Below are 26631 nucleotides of genomic sequence, written 5' to 3'. Positions count from 1 at the left end.
CTGAAACGTCTAATTCCTACTCACAATCTAGCTTAACTGTCTCTAGTATAATGCCAAAATGGTTCAAGTTAAACTAGGGTTCGGGTACTAGCTGTGGATGACATTAGAACAGCGTATAAAAGCCACATCTCCTCCAGCTCATACTCATAAGCAAAACCCTTTATAACTTGAAGTCGGGCAAATAAATCTGTATCATCTGGGTATCACCTTTTACTAACCGACTGGGCGTCACTCAGTTTTAATTTCATCATCTATAGAGCATGATAATAGTGGCTAATCTGAAAGATGGTTTTAAAAATGTGAACTATGGGAAGTACACGGCATGTGTGGCTTAAATGCACGTTCCTTTCCCCTGTTCCAGTTTCATCTTCTAGGTCTACTGTGTTGCTGGGACGGGGATGGACAGTGCACGGAGCAAATGAAGGGAAAACAGGCTGAGTGGCTGTGTGGTGCTATCAGGAATTCAGGACAAACACGAGCAAGAGTGCCATCACAAGCAGATTAACTGGCTGTGTCACGTTATCAAGCTCAAATTAACTCAATCCACAGCTTTAGAATAGCGTCTATGTTAGAGAGAGGGCTGGCTGGAGGCAGGGCCAATGGCTGCTTGAATGGAAAAATACCGTATCTAAGTTACTTGTCACCTGAAGGAAAAGAAACATGCCACCCAGAAGCTGGGAGCCCTGACTTATGGTTCACGTCAACACAACATGAAGCATGTCACTTTATGTAAACAAGCCACTCAAACCACTGAATGGATGGGAGTAAAGCTCACAGAGATGGTAAATCTTGCCTTGCTTTGCCTTTTTTAAACCTTCATTTAAAATGAGAGAATACGAGTTAATAGGACTGCAATCAAGTAAGGCCCAGGACTGTCATGTGACACTCTATTTGATCTCTATGGACCATAGAGAAACCTATGGTGAAATTTATTCTGTACATCCAGTGGGTTTCAAAACTGCCAATTTATCCTGGATCAGTCATTTGTTTGAACAAGTAATCAGTTGTAAAGATTAATATCACTTCAAATTCTGAAGACCCCAGGTCAATGATATGCATGAAATTTCCCTCACTTAGGGGCTGATCATGACTTCCACGGAGTTGGGTAAAAAAACGTAGAAAATGTAAGCAGCTCACAGATAATGTTTTCTGAGGTGCCTGCAATGGAGCAAAACTAAGTCATACAGTGGGGTCAGAAGCAACCTACAACCTAGTCTAAGTTTCTTAATTTGAAAATCAGAAGGAAAAACAATCTCAGAATAGGCATTCCACAGAATCAGAAACATGGCAGATAAATTTGCGACAAAATGTTCAGTTTCAGTTGTCAGAGAAATACAAACTGAAGTCACATAGGGCTGTTTTCCATACTGCATCCAAAGCTGGCAATGTACCCTCATCCACAGTTGGTATGAGAGCTTTTTGGGTGAAGTGGTTTGGTTAACATCAAACATTTTAAACATTGCTTATCTTTTGACTCAGACATCCCCACCTTACAGAAATTTCTCCTGCAGAAATACTTGCAAAGATGCATAATGATGTGTGTGCCAAGATGCCTCAGTACAGCCCCATTCACGACAGCAAAGTGCAGGCGAGGCTGGTGTGCATAATGGAAGCATGTTTACATGAATGGTGATATACCCTTATTACACAGTATTTTGTAGCCAAGATGATTGCCATATAGAGAAAACTGATATAAAGTAAAAAGAATCAGAATATAGTATATCCAAATTTATGTTTAAAAACAATGTGTAAGTGCACAATGAAAGTTCTAGAAAGAGATGCACCAAACTGAATGGCTGTGGAGGAAGGGGTGAAGACTTGCCCTTACACTTTTTGCTGCCTATGCTTTTGTTTGCATCATTTGACATATTTAAGTAGTCTATTTGGAAATAAGTCGGTTTGAAACAGGGTTTAGAAAAAAAACACTCAAAACTGATTCACATGTATATTGGGAATCTCTGCAAAACACTCTACAAATAACTTCCTCCCTTGAGACGCTTGCAAAGTCCTCAGTTGCCACTCTGCTACCAAGTCTACCTACAGGAGGACTTTCTTCAGACCACAGAACAACGACGGAAAGGCTAGTTGTTGAGGTAACTGAAGACACCGTTTTTTACATCACAGTGTATGTTCATGGAGAAAAGTATGTGTGCGTGGTTGCTTAGGTGACAATTTACAGGAATATTTAGCAGTGTGGAGACAGAAACCCGTAATTGTGTCTGCCTCTTACACATAAAATAAGGTAAATGAGGTGTTAAGACTGGGCCCCAGTAACAAAAAGAAGGGTGACTTAAAGCACTTAGCAGGGTGGACACATGGTCTTTTACACTAAAATAGAATTGTTTAGAAAGTATTTCAAGGTCTGCCATGCAGTCTCTTAGAAGGAGACAGGTCTCTCTTATCAGAGCCTTGGTGTTCCAGGGAGACCACAACACTGAGAGGCCTGTTCTAAGACAAAACAGACTAGACGGGTCCAATTATCGAATCACAACCAGAGGGCCAGCAGATAAACCTCTGATTATACTCTAGTGTAGTAGACCCACTGGGCTTCAGAGCTGTGTGCAACAGACAGGAGAGTTCTGACCTAGATGCCTAATTTAAAGTAGACTGGATTGTGGCAATTTACATTCCCAACAACCCTGGCAAATAGTGAGCAAGTATTTAAGTGATTCAGGCACCACAAGTACCTAAATACTTGCTAAGTCTCAGGACTAAAAGGGGAATTACTACTTACCTCAGAGCTGCAGCCGGCAGTCAACGGGAGAAACACCTTGTGCAGCGTGTGGGAAACAGCCTTTACGTACCTGGGGACACCGAAGGCAGAAGCTGAAGATACTGCTACAAGTTGGCCCACTTAGAAGTAAAAGATGTTTGCCAGGAAAGTGCCATAATGAAAACCGAAAAGAAAATGATAATTTGGAGGAAAGTATTTACAGTGTAAAAAGATAATATTCTGAATATACAAATTGAAAGGCAGAAAAATATGGAGCGATCATCTTACTGCTTAGCCACCTTGCCCTTAGAACAACCTTTTCTAGTGGTAAATCCCTTCATATGATTTAGGTGAGACTTCCCCACATCTATGAGTTGGGCACTTGAACTGGACCTAGAATACTGGTCACATAACCCATACACTGCAAATGGCAACTTGGTATGTGAGGGGAAAAAATACTCAGCACCATAAGGGAAAAAATGAAGTCATCAGACACCATTTCCCTACCTATCAAATTGGATGACTTTTTTTCTCCCTTTGCATTTCCCAAACATGATACCCAGGACTGGTAAAGGAGTAGAGTGTATCTCTACATGCTAAAATCACTAAGTGCAAGGGTGCTGGAACAGTGAAAAGCCCGTGTTTTTGACAGTTCTGGTGATCTTAACCATTGAGCATCGCCAGCAGAGAATGATTTTAAGGTGCCTCCTGATGTGATGAAGCATGAGGCACAACAGTATCCCCTGCGAAGGATTCTTGCCAACTACAATCAAGCCTTCAGACCTAATTTACAGGAAATATGAGACACAGAGGAGTAAGTTAAAGGATATTTTGGGAACCACATAAACCCAAAATGTAGGACATTAAAAAGTTTTCTTTCTGGACTAAGACTGAGATATAACCACCAAATGTTATGCATGAAACTTGACTGAGTCCTAGTTCAAAAAATAAGCCCTAAAACCTTTGGGGGATAAATGCAGAAATTTGAACATGGGCTGAGTATTACATGGTCATTCAGAAATTGTTGAAGAACAGTCTTAGAGAATAAGGTGGTACTGTGATGTTGGAAAATATCCTGGGAAATGCATGAATTTTTTAGGAGTGAAAGATAACTCAGAATACACACATGGGTACATTTACATAAAGACAATAGGTAAAATATTTTTTAGTCAATTCAAATAGTTTACTTCAGGGATGGTCGTGGAAGCATTCTCTGTAATATCTCCAAATTAGAAATAATCTGTGTCTAACAAGGAGGTTAATGAGATGACACCATATAATAGACTACTACTGAAATCTGTAATAGACAAGATGACATGGGTTTTGTGAAAATCCCAGAGGTTTTATGACCCACCTTTCAAGGCCTACCTCAAACGAGGTGCCTTCCCTGTAGCTTCATCAGGACTAAACATGCTGCCTTCCCCCACGCTTGCCATTGCATGCTTACCACAGTACTGACTTGACGTGCTCAGGAGCTTGCCAAGGTTGGGTGTTTGTTCATTAGGATCAATGAGTAGAGGTCAACCTAGCATAAGGAAGAAATGATGAAAGAGGACGAGGTGGGTAGTGAGTCCTTTGTCAGTGTCAGAAGGCCAGAGGTTCAGCGGTTGGGGTATCACTGTGCAGTGAGGAGAGGGAATGAAGAGCTGCCACCAGTTTGTTTATGCAGGCTCTATGCTCAGCACTGCCCACAAGCCATTGGCATCCTCACCTTCTTACTAGGTAGATGCCAAGTCAGTGAAGTTTGAAAATGAGAAAAACCCAGAGAGGTTAAGTAACTCACCCAAGGTCACACAGCAAACTCGAGCCAGGATTCAAATTTACAAATTTCAGCATCTACGTTCTGATTTCATAAAACTCAGTTGAGGTAGAGTATTACATCTTTTGGAGTCCCCAAGGGAGGAGATACCAGAGGGGTCCTCAGATTCATTACCAACATTCTACAAACGTCTATTCAGCAAATAAACAGGCAAATCGAAGTCACTGCTGCACCTGGCAGCTGATGTTGGGTAAGAAGCCACACTGGAGCTATCAGGCTGGTACGTGTGTGATTAAGATCTTGAAAATACACTGAAGGATAACTACCCTCTGTCCACATTTGTTTTCCCATCCCAACAATACATACATACTGTGAATGAGGGAATATTACACTCTTCTGGGCTCTACATGGTGGTCGTAGAGTGACACTACACAGTACTTTATTCAGGCAAAGTGAAAGCAAGGATTCAACCCCAATGATTTCTCTAAATTTTTATTAATTTTTTTTTAACAGCTCAATCCTCTTGTGAAAAGGAAAGAATTTGAAGATTAGCAAGTCAATTAACAATGCATAAACAGCAATTAATCCTCATCACAGAGAACAAACAAAAGATCTGTGGCACATTATCTTTGGAGAGATCTTTTGCAAATTTTTCTTCTAACAAATGAAAACAAACTATAATTCTCACAGATCACATATGTCTCTTTCAAAGGACTATACAATGCAGCTAAATTTTATTCACAAAAGCCCCAAGTTGCAGTTCCATTGCTGAAGGAGATAAAATACACTGAGTCCCCTTATTTGTGTTGCACATCTTCCCATTGACAGCATCACTGCTTCCCTATCCTACTTACAAAATCACTGTGTGGACTAGATAGCTGGCACAGTACTTCACAATATAAAAGAAAAATTCGTATTATTTTAGAAAAAGACCAGTGGTCATTTATCAACTGGACACTTTATTCCTTTTTTACACAATTTTAATACCAAGATTTGATTTTCTCTCTAAAGTCATAAGAAAGCAAAAAACATATAATATAATATATAATGGTAATAAATAAAAAAGGGCAACCCTGCTTAGGTTATCATCCAAAATATGATCACATTCAGGAAAAAAGGAAAAAAAACAAGATTTGAGGCATGCATATCAACACACACACCCCAACATGAACAGTGTATACTTGGTATCTGAAGGGGGATGTGCAGCAATCTTAGCAATACGTGTTGATGGCCTGAACTAAAGGTGAAGTTAATACTGCCTGTGTTAAGCATCGTTTCAACATCTACTTTAGAGCCAAGCAAGCCGCCGTCCTCAAGCCAGACACTGCCCGGTCTGACCTGGGCCCTAGGCCGGCCTGTCGGCGGTCTGCTTCCTGTCCTTGCGGGCCGGGGCGCTCGCACCAGGCACCCACGGAGCCGTGCGCTTCCTTCCTGCCCTCTTGGGTAGAGACAACCAGGAGCTTCTCTCACCATCACAGTACCCGCTGCTGTCCGGTGCACAGTGGAAGCTGTAGTGTGATCTCCCCCAGGACAACAGGAAATTTACAGCCACTGTAAGAAAGGTGGTAGACGGTGCTGGTCTACTCATGTAAGAACTGAAGAGAACATGGCCAGTGGTCACAATTCATTCTCAGTCACTAAGAAACCAACACAACTGGATCGCACATTTGAGGTTTATCTGGTAGAAATACCACTAAATACCACTTGCAGTATTTGAAGGAAAATCCTCAACACCGTGTTATTCCGCCAACTCCACCTTCTGCAAACAAAATGACAGAAGATAGAAAAGACACGGGAAAACATTATGCCTATTAATTCTAAATAGGACCAAAGCCAGAAGAGGCCCCCACGGAAGAAGAGGAAAGGTGCGGCCGTGACCTGCTGCTCCTCCCGGCCACGGTGCCCGGCACGCGGCGCATCTCTGTTTCTCAAACCAGCCCAAACAGTCTTGCAAAATTTAAATACTGCTAATCAATGGTAAAGAGTCTAAGAGATGAAGTGGTAGAAGTTTTTCTAAAGATTTGTGTAGTGTCTTGGAAAATAAATCCTTAAGAAAAAGCAGACTCTGGTGGGAGGTAGGGAATCAAGCCTTATTTGATTTCATTTAACAAGACGCCCAAATACACCTCAAACTTCATGAAGCAGAAGAACAAAAGGTGCAAGGCCGACATAACACGTTGTAAGGCCATGGCAAAATACAGCATATTCTCAAAATTATTTCTAAACAGATTTGGTCAACAAAGGCACAATGAATACATCCAACCCACAGCCTTTTGTTCTGAGTGTGAAGTGCACACACACCTCCCTTCACGGATCACACCTATGAGTTTTGTGCATTTTGAAGGGCATAATGGTTTCTTCTTGCTTCTAAAAATCATTGAACAGAAATCATTAAAAAAAGTAAGCTCCTGATTTGACTAATATTAATTTGTAAAGTATCAATGAAGGCAGGTTTTCAGCCAGAAAGGCGTAGTTTATTAGCTTCTAAACATTGAGATATGGCATTAAAAGATGTAGAATGAGGGAGATTAAGTGTGGCCCAATTTGTCAAGGGGAAATAACTAAGTATTTAAGGTCAAAATGGATCTATAAAATGAAGAGCCTTTTGTTAAAAAAGTCAGATGCTTTTACCTTTCAGTATTGTGATTAAATAGTACCAGGTAAATCATTCGCCTACTGCAGTTTGGTCCTGGTAACATGCCTGCGGGACCCTCCCCATCTCCACCACAGCTAACATGTGCCATGTTTTCACATTCTTAACCCAGTGTAATTTGGTACATTTAAGTAAAGTGTTTTTCATTGTTTAGCAGGGCCCTTAGTGTAGTTAAAGTCTGAAGTTTGGTGATTCACATTTTAATTATCTCCAGGAAGGACAAAAACATTCAACACTTTAAAACGTAAAACAGTGTTCTTCCATTTCCTGTAAAGGTACACAGACATAAAGACACATACACACAACTGTAGTGCCAAAGGCAAGATTTTACACTCAATTTTCACTCCTCAAGATGTTTTGTGTTTGTCTCACTGTGAAATATGCACTATCACTGTTAGAAGAACTGGACATATTCAAAGGCTTAATTTTATAATCTAGTTCTTCCAATTATTTACCTCAGTACAAATTTTGCCTTAGGGAATTTAGGCATGCAGTGATAAAGTGCAAAAAAAAAATCCTTTAGATTTCTATATACAACCATAACAGCAAAAAGACCTTATGAACATTAAGGATTCATCAGCCACTACTCTATTTAAAAAGTAGCCATTAGGAATTGTCTTTTAAGTACAATGCATGTTGCCATAAGAATTGGAAATATTCCACGAGCAAAAGAGAACAAACTGAACTCTGTTGCAATTCACTTTTCACGGGACAAATAAATGTTTAAAATTAAGATCAGGAAGAAAAACACACAAAGAATAAGGCCACTGAAAAAGCAATCAGTTCTTTAGAATTGGCCAAGAAATTGACTTGGATATGTCTTCAGTTGAGGGAGCAGTCAACACAGACTCCCGCACAATCTGCACAGCTCATAAAGTGGCCTGAAGGACACACCCTTCCAAAAGGACAGCGGCTCACGCTGGGGAGTGGGGCAGGTGCAGGAATGGCCAAGGCTGTAAGGGGGAAAAGGTGTCGATCACATCAACCTGATCCTGGTGTCTTCTAGTACACATAAGAGGTGGACACAAAGTCATGAGTGTAAAACCTACCGGGCAATTACTGTTCATTTACCAACAGGCTGCTTTTTAAACTAACAGTTTCAGAAGAACTATGGCTTTGCTTTAGAATATCAATAAATGAAATCAGCCCATCAAGATCGCACATCAGGTTCTTATGATCAGCTATTACTACTGCTGTAATTTTCTGGCTAACCTAAATAGGAGCTAACAGACCTCTGAGCCAGCTTGTGGTAACAAAAGAACAGGCTGGAAATGACACTGAAAGGCAGCTTCACAGATTTATGCTATGAAAAATAGGCATTCCTGTCCTCTACACATCCATTTAGCTATTTTCCAAATTACCAAGTTAGTTCTTACATTCATCATTTGGACTGTAGACCTCTTCATTATAAAAAAGATGGCACTCCCTTCATTAATAAATAAATATGAAAATGTCAAATATGTCTGATTGGAAACAAAATGTAGATGGGCAAAATGGGATGAAGGAGCAGAAACACCAACTGCACAGACAACACTCCTCAATTTTAATATACATGCAAATTCTACTTCTAAAGGGGATAAAAAGAATTGGCTTTAAAAAACACTGCACTCAAAACAGTGCTTCCAATAATAATCTTCAGAGTTTCAATGGAAAAGAAAATCTGTGCTTATGGGTATGTAATTTGTGTTCTTTCATTTTAGAAACTCAACTTGGTTTAATTCATATAATACGGCAATAACAGCACATGGGAAGGCCACAGTTCTTCAATCTAAGCAAATCTAGTTTGAGAAACACTCTGGAGTGAAGGCATGTGGTGAAATTTTTTTTTTTAAGTCTAATTAACCACCCCAAATCTCCACATCCTCTCAGGGAGTTAAATTTCCCCTAGACAACATTCAAGGGCTCGGAAAGTCTAGTTTTGCTATAAATATAAAATAATTTGTAGCAGAAAAATATAGCCTCTCTAAGAAGTAGATTTCATTTTCTTTGTTCACTGACAAACTCTGAGTTGGTTAGACAACATGAGTTACCACATAACTGTAGACCACAGATCAGCACCTCAAATTCCAGCTCTACTTAAACAAAAATTAAAAAGCACTTTAGCCATCTGGTCAGGTATAAATGTTGGTTCCCTTTTTCCCCAAGGCAGAAAACTTGGAACAGAGTCAGTGGCGACGGCCTTTTGCTGAAGCAGGGTTGGGGAATGGCAGAGCCGTGTCCTCCGTCATGCACGAAGCCCCAGGCGGCTTCTCGGGGTGCGGCAGCTCCTCTCTCCACTGCTCTGATGTAGGCTGGCTCTTAGCACAGAACCAGAGAAATCAGAGCGGGGATGAGGGTGCAGTACTCCAGGCAATGTGGGGGAGGGGTTGCCTTCAATGTTACAAATTATGATAGTACTTGGTATTACCAAAGTCACTGTTCATCAGAACAAAGTGGGGTACAGTGGAGTCCTTCACAACTTATGTTTTATAGATGACCATTAGCATTTATGAATATTTTCCCCCAAACTTGAGAAAAAAAAAATCATCCACAAAACTGTACACCAAAATTCATTGTTAAAAAATTTCCTTCTGGGAATGACTAGTGTGGCTATTGAGATGACATGAATTTGCTTTCAGAGTTGAAATTGCTTCTCCTTATCTCATCTGCAACTTGCATCCTGCTGGTTAAAAAAATTCAGAAATGTTTCGAGACCATTCATATGCCCACTTAGGCTCCATTGCACTTCTGTCCTGTAGTTAGGGAAGGCAAGGTCATCTCTGAGGCCAGTTTCCTGCTTTCTGCTTCTGCATATCCATCATGTCCCAACCATCTCATCGTGCTTTTCTTCTTGAGTCTGGTGTCCTGATTAGACAAATGTCTGGACTGTTTTTGAGGCTTCCAATGTGCAAAAAAGTTCCCAAGGCATTAAATCAACTTGGCCCTCCATTAAGGTGTTTCGGTTACTTGTTTGAGCCGCTGAAAACCCTGTCTTGTGTAGAGCACCAGATCCATCAAACTGCTGTTGAGGGCTAGTGCACACACACTTGTGCTGAGCTGAGCAAAAAATTCTGCAAACAAGCAAAACCAAGTAAACACACTTGCACACACAAAAATAAAAATGGAAACATAAGCAGTCTAAGTACCAGAAACTATACCCCCACAATATTCTGTACCTGATCACAGCAAAAAACCCCACAATGTACTGTTAACAGCTTGCTTTCTCCGTATCTAAACTAGAAGGGCAGAAACTGGGTTTGTTTTAGGGTTGACTCCATAATGTCTAGCACAAGAGGCTGGCACTGAAAATTTAACAATTTATACTTTTGGATCAGCGGATGCATGAATTGAGAGGAAAAAAAAAACCCCAAACCCAACATGTTAAAAGCATCACTAACTTGCTAAGACAGAAAATACAGATCTGAGAGACTGTGTGGGAGTTACATGGCTACAACCCCCAGCCACCACCTTCCCAACCAGGCCACTGACATGCATGGAAGCATGTCCTGAGCGGGCACCGGCACGGACCCCGAGCGGGTCCTCTAACAGCGTGCTCTACCGTCTCCGGAACCCTGGATTTTGCCAAGGGCCTTCTTTCCAAACAAGCCTTAACAGTGGGTGCCACACTTCTTGTATTGTTGCTAACTATCTTACATACACTGAGAACATAAACTCAGCATGCAGGTCAAGCCACTTTGTAACTCCAATCTGTTGTGACAGCCAGTGACCTTCCTTCCTCGTTGGCCTTGCCCTTTTGCTAGCATTTCAGTTCAAGCTGAAATAATGGGGCCAAAACGTCTGAAGATGCAAAGAGCTGAAGCCACTTCTGATTTAACTGTGCTAAGATCCAGCCACCGAAATCCAGCTTCACATACAGAACTCAAGAGAGAACTGTGACTAGGTTATAAGGCAGGATGGAGATGTGAAAGAATAAGTAACTACACATTTCCTTTTCTTCAAAAAACTGAACACAGAATCCAAACCAACAGTGCTGTTCTCTCCTAACCCCCAGGCCCTCAAAAGCCCCGGCACAGAGCCCTTTACCTTTATTCTTCCTTGTAAGGACCTCAGCCTGTTCCCAAAGATCAAAGGCGGTAAGGACATGGGACGTGATGGTGACATAGGAAGATGTCATGTTTTGGATGGTGATCGGCATCCCACTGCTCCCCACACTGCCGGCACTTGACTGGGACCCTATGGAGCTGGCAGGAGAAGGCATTGGAGAGAGCGGGGATGGTGTGCCTGTGCTTCTGGAAGACAGGAGAAAAAAGAAAACCAGTTAATCACCTAGACCCCAAGAGTATAGGCTTCCTGTCTCTGGAACTGCAGGCCAAGTCACAAAGTGTTAGTGGGCACTAGCCAAAACGACGACCAGCTCTAAGATCATTTCTACAAGGTCAAAGAGACACCCCTCACCTTCAGGATATTGGGAATTTATTTCATAAAACTCAGTGGGATAGAGCCCACCAAACAGAAAGAATGACTGAATGGAGGCAGGATGTCCTTCACTGGACAGAGTCAGGCAGGCAAATCTGTACTCCAAAAATGCCTTCCCTTGCCATCTACATACTCTGCTCCCTGGACCTGGAACAACTCCCCACCCCACACCCGCCATCCACCTTCTCCCATTAAGTCAACACTTGCTGTGACAACACCCCTGATCTCCTTTATGTTCATTCCTTCAACCAAACATTAACTGAGCCCCTGGCATTCTTACAGACCTGGGGATACAGCACAGCTTCCCTTCTGTCACCATGTGAACTTGTCTCTCTGCACTTATCACACCCCACTATACTTTTATGTCTAACTCCTTTTCCTGGGTCACAAACATTTTGAAGGCAGGGGCCATTTCTTACTATTCTTTGCATTTCTAGCACTTGGCAAAGTAGGTGCTAAGAGCAGACTCTTGATGAGTACCTGCTGAGTCACTGCCTGAATGAACACGGGACAGCCTATGAGGCACTGGGTCTGGGCCAGGGAGTAGGACGCACCAGGGGACTGTCCTCCTGACTATCTCCCTGCACAGGCACGTACACAAGTGCCTTGATGTGGGTCAGACGAGAAATCTAAGTGAAGTCACTGAGTGCAGGAAGTAACAGATATACAATGGAAGCTGGGTCAGTAGCAGAAGCCTCCTGACAGGGTGGTATCCGCCCTCTGGGCAGCATGGGTCCAGGGCATCCCCAGCAGAACTTCCCATTATCTGGAATACAGAATTTCTAGGGATGAGAGTGGAAGCTCCACGAGGGCAGTGATTCTTGTCTGCTTTGTTTACTGCTGTATCCCCTGAACCTGAGAGAGTTGTTGGTACAAAGCAGGCGCTCAATGTATACTGGCAGGACAAATGGTGAGTGAGTTACTGAAAATAATGTGACTGATGACCTATTAACTTGGAATAATATCTCAAAGGTAGGAGAATGAAAACTTTCAGAATAAGAAGTTACTTCTCAACCAGGACTTTTTTATTTTTTGAAGAAAGGCCATATGGGAATCTCTTCTTTAGAATGTGCTGTAAATGGGTCAATCTTTGAGATGATACTCTTAAAATAGCACAATCTATCAGAACTGGTAGCTTTTCAGAGTATGACCAAGTTAAAAAACTAAAAAGGAACTACAAGGAAGAAAATTCTATCTTTATCGTAAATACATGTGCACAAGAATAGTTTTTCAATATCTTATGGTTTAGATGAGCAACTTCAGTTCACAGACTGGGGGAAAAACTAAGCTAAAGATAACTGTTTTCATCCTTTAATAGCACTGTTATGGACCCCAGAGAAGGTGGAGGGCACATGGTTCTGGAAAGTTTTTGTTTACTGAAACGCCAAGACAACATGACATGCACAGAGAGAATGGACTTTGTCTTGTCAGGCATATCTAAAGATCCCCAAGCTCTAGAATTTTGACCCTATATTCTTTAATTATCTTTGTATGTTACCCAATCAGCAAACACCTTGATTTATAACTATTCCTCAAAAAGGTAGAAATATGCTAATGGTTTGAGTTTAAGGAGAAAATCAGTGCACAGATGTTCACAATTTTTGAAAAGCCAAAACCAATGTCTATATACTAATGGTTGCAAAAGCAAGAGGTAAATAAAGAAATAACTCAATTAGGAAATTATTTAAGTTAGACTTCTCATTACCTTGCAATGCATGGAGAAGGTGCCTGGGCAGCTTTGGAAGAAATCTTGAAGTGTTCGCTAAGAGTACGAGAATACTTTATTGCTTTATCTTTTTTACAACGAAACATCGCCATGTTCAAAATGGACTGGCAACGCATGCTATGAACAAAAACAGAAGTTAAAATGAAGTATTACCTTGCAAACATGAGGCTCAGTACTACAAAGACAGTCACTGGACCTTTTACACCCTAACGGACACACTGGGTTTCCCTCATCTACATAAGGCAGAGTACCTTAAGAATCTTACTGCACTTGTTTACACTATCACCAAAAGTAAATACTGGTGGGCAAAAACACAAACGTTCAAGGGTATAATGTAAGTCACAAGTCCAAAACATTTACTGAGTCATCAGTAAAATGGCATTTGCCACTTCATAATAATTATCAGTGGGATTAACATCCTGACTACATAACCTACTTCTACTTTCTGGTATTGTTTTGCCTTATTATACTTTTCACATTAAGAAAACACATTTCAGAACTTTTTGTAACAGCAAAATATGCAAAGACAAATGCAATACTATTTAGACAAACTACATACCATAAGACAGCAAATATTTTCTCTTGTGTTGGTGTTGTGGCGTCTGAGAAGGATTTTAATGACATTACAAATCTATAAGGAAATATAATAATATGTCAGATTAAACAAATTCAGTCAGAAATTCCCAGACACAGGACACCTAATTATGTTTGTCTCAGTTTTATATTGATTTTTCCTGAAGATGTAAAGACATGAAAACAGTGCAGGAAAAAATGAAGCTTTAGAGCAACAATTCAGGCCATTCAGAAAACTAGGCAAGGACCTGGCTCTTCTCTGGCCCATCCACCTTTTTGAACCAAGTAGACTTGTGTCCTTACCAGGTCCCCTGTTGAAATGCAGATAATAAAGAAGGGACTTTAAACTGAGATGGGAGCATTTGATAAGCAAGCTGAACAGGAAACACCAACCTCTCTCTGACAGGTTTGGCATTTCACAGTGCACCTGGCAGCATGGAGTACCTGGACCCAGTCTCCTTCTAGTACTTTATCTAGAATACAACTTTAAAATCGGGCCAAAAAAAGCTCCAGGATCAGTGACATTTTAAAGGCTCCCCTGTATTAAGCTGTTCATACTAGGGTTCAAATGGATTAAAACAATAAAGGCAAGGAAAGAGAAGTCCTTAAGAGGATGGCAAGATGACTTGGCACTTACTTAATGAGGTCTACAGTTTCTGAGTACACAGAGTAAGCCGACTTTGACGCCGGGCTTTCTGACTCCATGGCAATCCCACACTCAATAAAGGACAAGGCAGCTTCCAAGTACTTAAAAGCCTTCCCAATCTTGTCTGGCTGTAGAAGAACACAGTTGTTAGACCTAAGACACACTTCCATTCTGTTTCTCACCCACAATTTCTCTTCACTGTCTTCGTTTAATTATGGCTAGAGCAAAGTGTGAAACAAATGCACTCAAAATACCCTAAGCTTATAGGTTCTGACCTACTGAAAATCTTCCTTTAGGAAAAATTCAGTAAGAGAGTCTTGCATTAAGACTATTCTCTCAAAACCATGTGGAAGAACATATTCAAACTAAGGCAGTTAAGTACACAGCTCCCTTGTACTTATTAGTACAAGGTTATTAGTGTACAGTTACTCATTACACAATTTCCCTGTAATATACACACAAGTTTCTTTGTATGTATTGAGATCTGTCTTATAATTAAGTAGAAAACAAGGTTTATGAACATCCTAGCTATTAGGTCGAATAGTAATTGTTGTATGTCTTCTAGAGCTAAGCAGGTTATCTGATCTCCTTTGGAAGTCTGGGTTATGTGAACAAGGCTATCCTCTGGGCCAACAGGGATAAAACTTCAGAGTCTCTTAAAGGGAATGCAGAAATACAAATGAAATCCAGTATCAGTGGTCACTTGGACCTGGACACACACTCTGCCACTTAACGTCCTCACTTAGTGGAACGTGACCAACTCACTCAAGACTGAGGAGCACCTCTAGTTATTCTCTGCACTTGTATATATATATACATGGTGTAAGAGCAACTGATTAACACATTGTTTCCAAGTTTATAGCTTCTGCTATGCTTTCAATTTGTTATGTTCAAAAAGAAAGAATGAAAACAGTAAAGATAACAGTGGATTACAAAGGCATGGTGACATTAGCAAAGAAAGATGGTTTAGGGCTACTCATTTTAATTTTTAAAAATAACCTGATCTTAAAATATTTTTTTTCTAGGAACCCAGGCTCAGAAAATTAAGTGACAGAGAAAAATAAAGACTCAAATTTGCATGCCCCAGTCAATCAGCTGTATAGGAACTTAATGGTTTGCTTCACTGGTGGGAATTTAACTCTTCAAATTAACTTACTCTATACCACCTCATGGTATTTCTAAAATTTATATTGGTCTGAAGGTAAAATCAAAGAAACTCTAGTAAATCAATTAGGCAGTATTCACTTCTTTGAATTAAGGATTTTGTAAAGCTAATAATGAAAACATTCATGGGATAACTGTCTCCTGAGACAATGCTAAAGGTGTAGAGTTCTAACTTCCCTCCCAATGAGTGCAATGTAGAGATGAATATACTTCTCTATATTCAGTTGTACACTTAACTATTTGGAATGCAAACTGGGCATCTTTGAGACATTGTGCAGTTAAAGGAGCATATTATGAAGAGGCTGGCCATTCAGATGCTTGTCCAAACTGGCCTATTTTCAGACTGAAATATTATTTACTAAAGTGAGAAGCATAAATCAGGACTGTCCAGGGCACACCCTGGTGTATGATGAGCTTAGGGAGGGAGAAGAAGATGTGCTCATGTACAGACCACAGGCAAAACAAAAACAAAGTTCCCTGGAGTACTGCTCTTACCCATTTGAATGAGGGACTCTGGTGCTGGAAGAATCCAATGGAGAGCTAAGTTCTAGCTGTCCGGCTGATTAAAGTCCCGGCCAGGGCCCTGACCGCCGCCAAGGACAGGTCTGACGCCCAACCCCGTGGCCTCTGTCCACGAAGCAGCGAGGATGCCTTTACTCTCCTATAGGCAAACCTAACCACACACTCCAAAGCTCAGCATATGGTAATCACAGGGGTTTACATTTGGGAAAACATTAAGTAAATAAAAACCCCAGAGTCTTAGATTTTTAAATATGACAAAGGGCAGACATCATCTAAAGTATATTGCAACAGAGAAGTAAAAGCATTTTTAATTTATGTATGCAATTAACAACAAAACCACCACCTTCCACTAACTCCAACAGCCTTCAGGTAAAGAGAGTTCTCTTTTTTTTTGGAAGCATGTTCAACAGTGCAATCATTACTTTCATCTTAAAATTTCATCTAATGGCATTGGTGTACTTTTCCCTCATATTACTCTCTCCAGGGCTTTACGATAATTTTGCAAAGCAAACAGGCTCCCTCACCTTTCCAGATGTTTTTGGGTGAACACAAACTGATAGGCTTTCCATAGCGGAACTTGTTTTTCACAACCAAAGAATAGACTCAGTGGACATGGAAGCACTCACATATTAAATAAAACACTACCAGGTAGATCAACTTTCATTCATTTAAGATATAAAACCTGTGATCAGGCACACTGTATATTTGCCCATACTTAGCCTGAATTAATGCAGTCAAAGAAAGTAATTTCATTAAGAACCCCTAACCTCCCACAAAGATCCTGCTGGCAACGTGGCCAGTGTCAGGCCCCCCATGCCCCTCCCTCCTGCCACACCTCAATGTTTAGTGACATGGACATGGTACAATGAGACCACAAATGTTTTATCAGATGACATTCTAACCAAAGAGATAAATAGCCAAGACTGACCATTAACTCTGCTTTGCACTTCAACTTTTTGGCCTCCTTCATGTGAAAATCTGCTTGCTGTCTGAAAGAGAAGAAAAGGTCAGAGGTGGGTCATAGGAACCTAAAATGACTAGACTGGGACCAGATGACTTAAGAGGCTGAGGAAGGGGAGAGAGGCTGGGGGGAGAGGGGAGGGAAAGAGGAGGGAAAGAGGGGGTAGGAGAGGGGAAAGACGAGGGAAAGAGGGGGGGAAAGGGGGGAAAGATGAGGGAAAGAGGGGGGAAAGAGGGGGGAAAGATGAGGGAAAGAGGGGGGAAAGACAAGGGAAAAGAGGAGGGAAAGAGGAGGGGCGGCGACGGCACCCGGTCTCACTTGTCAGACTTCACTTGAGGCTTCCCTGGTTTGGAGGTACCATTTGGCAAAGAAGGCACTGGAAAAGGATTTGCAGTATCTCCAGAAGATCCCTTTAAAAAAAATCATTGTACAGATCACACTCTAACATTTAAGACCACTGACCTAAATGTACCATCCCTCTAAATGAGCCCAAAATAGTAGTTAAACAACGAGGAAATCGAACACTGTACAATTTGGCTTGGGGAAGCACTTTTCCAGCTAACCCAACTCAAACTGTAGGTTCTGACTGGATGGGGGTCCCAGAAAGATACAAGACTGTCCAAGAGAACAGATAATCAATAGGGCCAATGTAACATTTCCCTTAGTCAACACACACACACAACCAAGTTAAGAGGAAGAGAGGGACTTGTACTTGAGAAAGCCGACTAATTTTTTCCCAGTATAACCAAAAATGAAAGTATTTGAGTGCAAACATCCAAACTAAGAAGTACACTTTATTGCAAAACAGCTGATAGAAAATCATTCACCTCTGAACCACTCTGTGATACCTGAATTTTCATTTAATATTAACTACCTCTTTCTGTCTCTTTAAAGAGTAGAGCTTTAAACACAAATAACTCCTGCCTTAATGAGGAAGAGCTCTGAATTTATTTGGGAATTTAAACAAAGATGCACCAAGGTGCTCCACCTGAGGTCCCGCTAGCCCCCCACCCCCACCCTCGGCCCCTGCTTACCCCGGGTTCCGTGGGGCCTCCAGAGCCTTTCCCCTCTGCTTTTCTGTGCTTGGGGATGCAAGAGTCTTTATGGCTGCCCTTGATACTACTGGCACTTTTGGGAGGGTCCTGGCCACAGGGGTCTGCTTCCCGCCTTGGCCTCTTTTGTGCAGGCTTGGCTGGCTTCTGGGAGGAGGAGGAGGAGGAGGAGGAGGAGGAGGAGGACACAAGCGGTGGGGGAAGCATTTCCTTCTTGGAGGACTCAGAGGAGGGCCTGGGTGCTCTGGAATCAAACATGCAGAACTAAGTTAAGGCAGAACATGAACCACAAAACTCTGTTGTTTAGTTATAAGGGCAGAATGGCTGCTGACACAAAAGATTAAGAAATCACAGAGCATGTAACCCATTTTTGTACAAATGCCAAACTTCAGGGTCTTTTTGATGCCTTTGAAAAACCTAGCCCTATCTATAAGTAAATGAAGTTGTATAATCTGTCACCAGGCTTGCAGAATCTGCCAGCGGTCCTAATGTTCCCTGACCAAGTAGGTCTGTATTTGCGGCTCCCCAGCCTGTAACCTTCTCTGATAAGCAGGCCAGGCCAGCTACCAACTTCTCTTTGATCTCTTCTCTCCAATCTCTGTTGGCTCCTACATGGTGGCACTATATACTTATTTTTGCCAAGTCATTCTGTGCAAAGATTTCTTGCGTAAGTCAGAGTGAATAACAGTTCCTTTATATATTTACACCTCCCTGGAACTACCTGTCTCCTGACTCCCCCATTCCACTTCCAAGTGACAGACACAGTGAGCACCCCTGTGGATTCTTTCTCATCTCTTACAGAAAGAGTTCAAATGCTGGCTTCATCTGCCAAGAATTGTGGTGTGACTTTGGACAAGTCATTTTTTCTGTATGTGCCTGTTTCCAATTCTGCAAAGTAGGGATAATAATAGGACCTTATTTTTATGTAAAAATTCCTTTAGAAAGACATTACCTCCAGATGTTTAGGACATCTGTCATTGTTAAGATACTTTTGATGAACCCAAGTTTGCTGCCAAGTGAGTTGTTAATTTCCTATAGGGTCCTCATGGATGAAAGCAACATGAAGCAAACTCACTGTCCAAATCAGCCAGAATGAGTTTATTGATCACTCAATCTACAGCAGAGGCAAAAAGCTTTTGCCATGTTGAGACCCGAGAGTACTCAATCACCTTTCTAGCTGTTCCTCATCTCTATACTCACTTTATTTTAGTGGATTCTTTGTGGGAGGATGAAGATGACGACTGTGATTTGGTTTCTTTCTCCAATCTGACTTTCTTGCTATCATGGTCTCTTTCTGCTTCACCCTATTATTGCAGTATAACAAAATAAACTGTTACAAGCATAACTGTACAGACAAAATAGAACAAAATACACAGCAAAGGCAGTATGAGTTACTAGATTCATGGAGACACCTGTACACACAGCAACCTTGTGTATAGGTAGTTACACTGTGTGGGGGTGGGGGGTGGGGGGCCTTTAGCAGAGAATCAAGATTTGATACAATTTATATTGAGACAGATTTTTGCTCTAGGAATGAGTAGTCTTCATACCAGGAAGGGAAGGATGTCTAAGTTCTAGCTGACAATGAGAATATTAAACAGTCTTCAGCACATCACTGGTGTCTTTCCAAATACAACAGCATCAGTGGTGCATGTGCACACAACGTCCAGTGCCAACCGGTGATTCTATGAGGAAGGTTCCTCTCCTTCTAAAAGAACATCCACTTACACCCACTGATTTACTGTTTGTATAAAATTGGGAGTGGAGTACTTAAAGCCCACTTTTCTTCTAATGAAAAGTATACTGTTGAAAAAGAAAAAGGCTACAAAGCTCCCCGCCAGTATGTCTTACAGACGGAGGGGCGGAGGGCTAGGAAGGCAGAGAATGAAGTAAGAACCATCGTTTTGGGACTCTTCTCCTCCTCCTCTTAGCAACAGCTTTCTTTAAAAAAGTGTCTTTATAGCTCTCTCTACATATATGGAGACATATTTTTATTTTTCAAAAAATTTGAAGGAAATGAAGGATTGTAAATGTGACTTGAGTGAGAAGAAGGGATTTTTAACTCTCTAGGAGTTACATGTATCAAAGTCATCTGTTCATACCAACTAAAGTGCAAGATAAATACACAAAATCATTATCAGAAAGAATTCTTCATGGCAAAGTCTTTTCCATGTCCTTGTGCTCACTTGTCACTTTGTGGAACAAGATTAAAAAACAGTGTGACTGGCGACTCAACATCAGGTAGTCTGCACGCCGCTGGCTGGGGCGGAGGGAACTGCACCAAACGGCAGGTGACAGGGAGGCCATCGCTGGGATCCCTCCATTAATCCTGATGTGCATTTAGAACTAAACTCCTCCAACTGCCAGTTCACCCACAGAGAAATCTGGGACAAGAGTCAATCTAGGACAAGCCCTAAAAAAAACCTGAATCCTTTCTTAAAGCTTGAAGGAAAAACACTTTCTTCCAATTAACTGACTGTGGGAGGCTCCAGTTTTCACCACTGTGTCTCCCTCATTCCCTGAATTTCTCCAAGAAAAATGAATAAGATGCGTAGGCTCCAGCTCTGCCCAGACGCTAATAAGCACCTAGTCCTGCTCAAGGGAAGGGGTGGGGGTGCAAGAGAAAAAACACATCCTTCCTATTGCAAAGGTGCCTGAGTGTGTTCCTCCTGTCAGCCCTGCCTAACCCCTTTGGAAAAAACATTTTATTCCTTGTCTCAAGATGGATCATTCAAGGTGGCTTATAAAAACATGTTTTAAACCTCTTGGTGTGTGTAAAAATGAGACTATTAAGAAGGGAAAATATGGGTGGTAAAGAGAAATTAAGCCCAAAGGAAGGCTTGTCCCCTCCTCGTGAGACAGACTCTGCATATATGCCCTACACACTCCTGACAGCCATGTATCAGGGAGCATTTGGACATGGCTAGTCTCAAGTTGACAAGTGACTTCAAAGATTTATTGCAAAAAAAGGGAAATGAATAATTTTCATACTGATTAAATGTTGAGGCAGTATTTTAGATATATCGCATTTAATGCAATTATTAAAATGTTTTTTTACTGCATGTTTCCCCATTTTGGTGTTTTTATTCTAAACCACATAGGTGGCTCACATAGTTCTGCTGACAGCACTGCTACAGTTTTCTAGTGCACATCTAGAAACTGGGCCCTGAACTTCCAATTAGTCAATGCAAAGAAGGAATTATAAAAGGTACAGGTTAGAAAAGATAAAAACAAGTCAGTTGCTGAGAAATATATCCATTCATTACAGAAGAGTGGAGAAAAGGTACCCGGAGAGACCTAGTAAGGAGAGAACGTGACACACATAAGCACACCCTAAAGGCACAGCTGAGCCGCAACTGGAAATGTCACCGGCTAGTTTTCATGTGGCAATCCGGAGAACTGACAGGCCCTGGCACATGCCAGGAGAGGCCTGCTGGGGTTTACACAGGGCAGACACCTCCATGCAACCACTCATAAATATAACCCTTGAGAGAGAGTCAACGTTGGCAGAGCAAAGAGAAGGAAGTAAAACGACCGAGTTAAAATGGAACCCTGCTACTGGGGGGACCCCCTGTCACCTAAGAGCCTACTGTGCTCAAGAGGCACCACCAGTGGGCCCAGTCAATCTCTTGAGGATTAAAGGCCATAAAACTGGCCTAAGCAAGCAGAGCGAGCTAGGAACAGATCTTGGGGAAAATTCAACAGGATCTGCTGAAACACCCAGACAGGGGTTACCTTGCCCATGAGGTGGTTAGTAATGCACACTCTTTCCAATGGAAGGCTTTTCTAGGCAGTTAATGACACACAGGGTTAAGTCCCCAAAGCAAAACTAAGCATAAACCATCCACAAGGTTACTTTGTATAGAAAACAACAATCACAAGAAGTGGAATGGGAACTTAATTTTTGCTTGTACATCTTTGTGCTGCTTAGGACATGTTATGGCTATAAACCAAAGCAGCAGGCCTTACACACTGCACAGGAAAAGGAGACTCAGGGAGTCAATTCTCACAGCTGGTTGGAAGCCTGCCTTGCGCCAATCAGTGACTCAAGAGAACAGCCAAAAAACAAAATACCGAACATGAACTTCTACACTAGCATTTAACAACTATGCTGGCACTTACTATACTATACAATAATACGCTTATCATATATGGACATGCAGCAACTTAGAAACTGGTAATATTCTGGAAGCTAGTAGCAAGTAAGCCATTAAGGCAAATACAGGAAAATTCCCCTCCTGTTGATTTTGTTCACTTGCCTGAGCTCAAGCCTGCATGTCTGAGGTTAGTATTTTTGTACGTTCTGCACTTGGAGCCCTGTCATCCTCTGTTTGCAACAGTCACAGAGGCTTCCCCAGAGAAGGCACTCAGTATTTGTCAACTGGCATGGAAATTACATTTAGCAGCTGAGGGGCACAGCTGGGACCCCTGGAAGCAGAACCTCACAGTAGCTCTAAGTGGATGGATTTAAGAAAGGGGCATGAAAGGGGGAGACATGCAACAGGGTGGCAGAAATGCAGGCTCCAATTCCAAGACTGGAAAAACAGGAGGGCAAGCAGTTCTTGAGACTTCTTTGGGTCGAGGATTCATTTGAAGAGGACACAAGAGTGATGTATCCTCTCTTTGAGAGAAAAAAGAAGTCTCCTTTGTTCCTGTGGTTCATCCACAGATCAACCCTCACTTCAGAGAGACCTGTCTGAAGTCTGGGTTCTGAGGAGGCTGCTGGCTGCTGACTGGGCCCTAACACCTGTTTGCCTCTTGGAACCACTCGGGTCAGGCAGCCAAGGATTATCTGCCAAATGCTGCTTCACCTACAGAGTGCAGCAGAAGGGCAGGAATGGAGACCACAGGAGGGAGAGACGGACTGTGTTGGGCCAGGCTGGTCTCTGGAAGAGCATGCCTCCAGGGCAGCCTCTTGTCTGCGCCAACATCTGGCTCAGCACCCAGGTACCTGCAGGTAGCAGAGGGAAAATGAAGGCAGATGGTTTTGAACTATCACTCATTTTGGACCACAGAGTTTCTAAATGAGTAGTCCAAAGAGACAACTTTGTGAATTTGGCAGGAGCTTGCCTTTGAGAGGGAGAGAAGAGAGGCACCTGCGAGGGAAACTGAAGTGGAAGAGTGGGAAGCACTGGGCTGGCAGGTAAGGGGCAGTGGAGGGATGGCATCAGGACTGTCAAAGGCAGCAGTGTGCTGATCTTGAACTATGACCTTGCACCTCTCTCCAAGAATCCCCCACTAGATACTTGTGCACAAAAAAACAGGTGTTAAAGAGAAGACAAGTAGTGACTCTGCAGCATCGTACTACATTGATGGACAGTGACTTCAATGGGGTATTGGGGGGAGGGGGGCTCGATAATATGGGTGAATGCAACAATCACATTGTTTTTCTTGTGAAACCTTCATAGGAATGTATATTTATGATATCTTTATATGAGTATAAAATAAAATAAAATAAAAAACAAAAATCAAACAAAAAAAGCAGGTGTTTAAGGGAAGAAAAAACACTAGATTGGGAGGAATCTGGACACAGGAATCTGGCTACTTTTGCTAAGCAGCCAAATGGTGTTAAAGCCTGTCTAGATCTCGTCTCTAAAGGGAGTGGCTGAAACAGTCACAGTCAGGTCTCAATGCTCGAATTCTAAGACTATCATCTCCAACAGGGAAGCAAGTAAGCTTGGGAGCACACAGAGCACAGGAAAAGTGGAGAAGCAGCCTTTTAGGAAATTCAGGTGCTTTTTCTGGGATTTGCCTCTGCAGGAGGTTCAGTAAGATGACACAGTGGACTCCAAGTCCAAGTTTGCACCAAGAATGAGGGCCAGAACTTCGTGAGCATACAAGTGATAGTCACTGCCAGGTAAGGAAAGGTATGCAGGGAAAAGACTACAGAAAAGGAAACATTTATCCACCTTTCCTTCCTTTTGGTGATGGAATACACAGGCATTAGAATGGCTCCCAAGAACCCTACCTACCACATGCATACGGTTACAATGCACTTCTCAGGATAACTAACAGGCATGAATACATTAAATGTAAGTGGTTTCAGAGGAAATTATAAGGGATGACTTTTCAAACCCTTGATTTTGAAGGATAACTGGGAATGTGGTCTGGAGAAACAATCCAAGAAGACAGTCAGATCTTGCATTGAAGTTAAGGACTGAACCACCTTCAAGCAATGAACGGTGCGCTTTCTTACCACATCCTGTACCCTCCCTTCCTCATTCCCCAAAACACAAATGACAGCACTGAAATTTGTCTCCAAAAATGTCAAAGCTTCTTAGTAAAGCAATTACTTGGGAAAAGGAAAAGACTTGAATGTACCTGGAAGTTCAGTTATTTGGCTACATGACTGTCAAGACAGTCTGACATTCTATTAGAAGGGTGATCTATAGAATAGTGGAATTAAACGAGATCTGACCTACAAAGTGCCTAGCACCATGCTCAGCTCACACAGGAGCTCCATGAATGTTAGAGTACTGTCAGATGCAACTACACTTCTCAACTTCAGTATTTCTTCCAAGTTTGGGAAACATAAGCTTGGTTTACAAATTATATAAAAGAAAATCTAAGTTGTTTTTAAAGTTTAAACTACAATCAGTTTGATGAAATTCTGTAGTTTACGTAGGGAGCACTATGAGAGTTTAGGCCTATTTACCCTGACAATTTTGTCCACTGTTCCTTACCCACCCCATACATTTCTATAGGCACCATATCTGATGGCGTCATCACAGCTCTCATCACCCAACACTGACTCTTTATGATCATCTTCTCACATTTTTATGTCTAAAATGGCTTCAAGGATCTGTTAACCCTCTGAGAATATTTGCTAGATTTTGCACCAGGAGAGGGAAAATGCTGCAGGGCCTTTAAATAAAAACACTAAACCCCACTAATGTGAAGGCACAGGCATATTCTTCAACTGCTCTTACTACATCCTCAGAGTTTTTCCTAGTGTGCACACTTAAAATGAAGAAAATGAGCAAGTCTTCAGTAGCCAGTGGAGGGAAAGTGCTCAAGCTGAGAAAGGAGATGCATTGAGCCAAGGCAGACGTGAGCCACGAGCTGGGTTGCCCTTAGCAGCTGCGCCCTTCCGAGGCCAGGGCCCTGATGCCCTGAGTGGTGGGCGTCAGGGTCCTGATAGCAAAGGGGAGACCCAACCTGCATGAGCAAGGATCGGAGGTCAACATGTGCAGCATTAACAATACCTGGAATCCAGCAGCAAGTAAAACCAAACGACCGCGATTCTCCCATCACGAAGTACACAGTTGGCTGGTTTTTATATTTATTTATCTGAAAGCTTCTAAGTAATGTTACTAACTACTTCAGGCATGGAATTCCTGGTTGCCTAGATCCATGTCTAAACACAGCACACTGGAGGAATTTCTTGATCTAAAGAATTGCCTTTGTGCAATCTTAGCCCCATAGTAAGGCTCTGCTCCAGTGGTTCCCAGCCCTGATTAGGAGTCCCTGAGGCTTTAAAGCTTTAAAAACACCAATGGAGGGGAAAGGCAAACCCTGCCTTCAGAACTAAAGGTTCTCCAAATGACCGGAATGTGCAGCCAGAGTTTGAAACCACTGATTCAGACCCTGATCCTGTCAGTACCCATGGCAGAGAGGCAGACTGTTCCCAGAGGCAGATCTCTCAGCTGCTTGCCAGAGCTTTAAAAAAAGCATGCACTTAACTAAGACAAGGGGGGTCGTCATGTCTCCATCCTCTAACCAGGAAGATAACTGAGCTGTTCTCATGGAGCTCAGGCACGGGCTGGGAATGACTTTCAGAGGGCAGAGTTCATATACTTAACAGGGAAAGCTGAGTTTCTCTTCCTGGAGCTGCAAGCAATGCCTCTAGCTTTGCACTAAAGTATGGATGGAGCTAAGAACTGTCTGGGGAGGCTCCCATTTCTAACATTCCCACCTAGTAAGTATTTTAGAAGCTACTGCATCTCCCCACTCCAGCCAGTGCAGAGGGTGAGCACTGGAGACTGTGGTAGCTGGGGGATAGTGATAGATCCCTGGAGGAGGACGTAATGAGTGTATTTCTGGAGTTTTCTCAGGATTATCAGATGCAGGTACGTTTTTCCTGGCCAGGTCCCTTCACAATCTTCTCCATGAAGTTTTACAGTTTTAACTAACACTCCCCCACATATCCTGTTTTAAAAATTATCTGACCCGAGAATATGCCCTCTTCTTCTAGCAGAAACTGCACCACTAAGGAGCATTTGATCCCACCCCACTCAACTCACTGGATGCAGTTAAAGTGTCAGTACATACCCTTGGGTCTCACTGGACAAGGTTCTGGAAGAAAAAGTCATCCTTTACTATTTGGTAAAGTCATGTTGTATTTTTAACCGAGTGGAGTAATCAGTCGAATCACAGACATGACAGCAGGCTTCATGATCTTTCTGTCCTTTGTTATTCTTAGCTCAATTTCTACAACTGAGTAAGA

General features: G+C 42.1%; 1 protein-coding gene across 6 annotated transcripts in view; it reads right to left on the bottom strand.

Annotated features, from left to right (window-relative positions):
- Nucleotides 1–4948: 4948 nt before the first annotated feature.
- The window catches only part of AFF1 (ALF transcription elongation factor 1), a 215559-nt gene continuing 193876 nt past the window's right edge, over nucleotides 4949–26631 (bottom strand). For all 6 annotated transcript variants that reach the window (XM_036896252.2, XM_036896253.2, XM_057502423.1 and 3 more), the window contains 9 exons: nucleotides 19386–19489; nucleotides 18168–18429; nucleotides 17452–17543; nucleotides 17101–17161; nucleotides 14478–14614; nucleotides 13827–13898; nucleotides 13247–13384; nucleotides 11149–11354; nucleotides 4949–10175 (listed from right to left, as the gene is read on the bottom strand). In XM_036896252.2, coding sequence (XP_036752147.2) covers nucleotides 10054–10175; nucleotides 11149–11354; nucleotides 13247–13384; nucleotides 13827–13898; nucleotides 14478–14614; nucleotides 17101–17161; nucleotides 17452–17543; nucleotides 18168–18429; nucleotides 19386–19489 — 1194 coding nt within the window. In that variant the 3' untranslated portion in view covers nucleotides 4949–10053. The remainder of the gene's footprint in view (nucleotides 10176–11148; nucleotides 11355–13246; nucleotides 13385–13826; nucleotides 13899–14477; nucleotides 14615–17100; nucleotides 17162–17451; nucleotides 17544–18167; nucleotides 18430–19385; nucleotides 19490–26631) is intronic.

This window comes from Manis pentadactyla, chromosome 5, assembly GCF_030020395.1.
Source record: "Manis pentadactyla isolate mManPen7 chromosome 5, mManPen7.hap1, whole genome shotgun sequence".
NCBI classification, from domain to species: domain Eukaryota; kingdom Metazoa; phylum Chordata; class Mammalia; order Pholidota; family Manidae; genus Manis; species Manis pentadactyla.
Note: the sequence above shows the minus strand (reverse complement) of the source record. Positions and strands in the feature narration are given on the sequence as shown.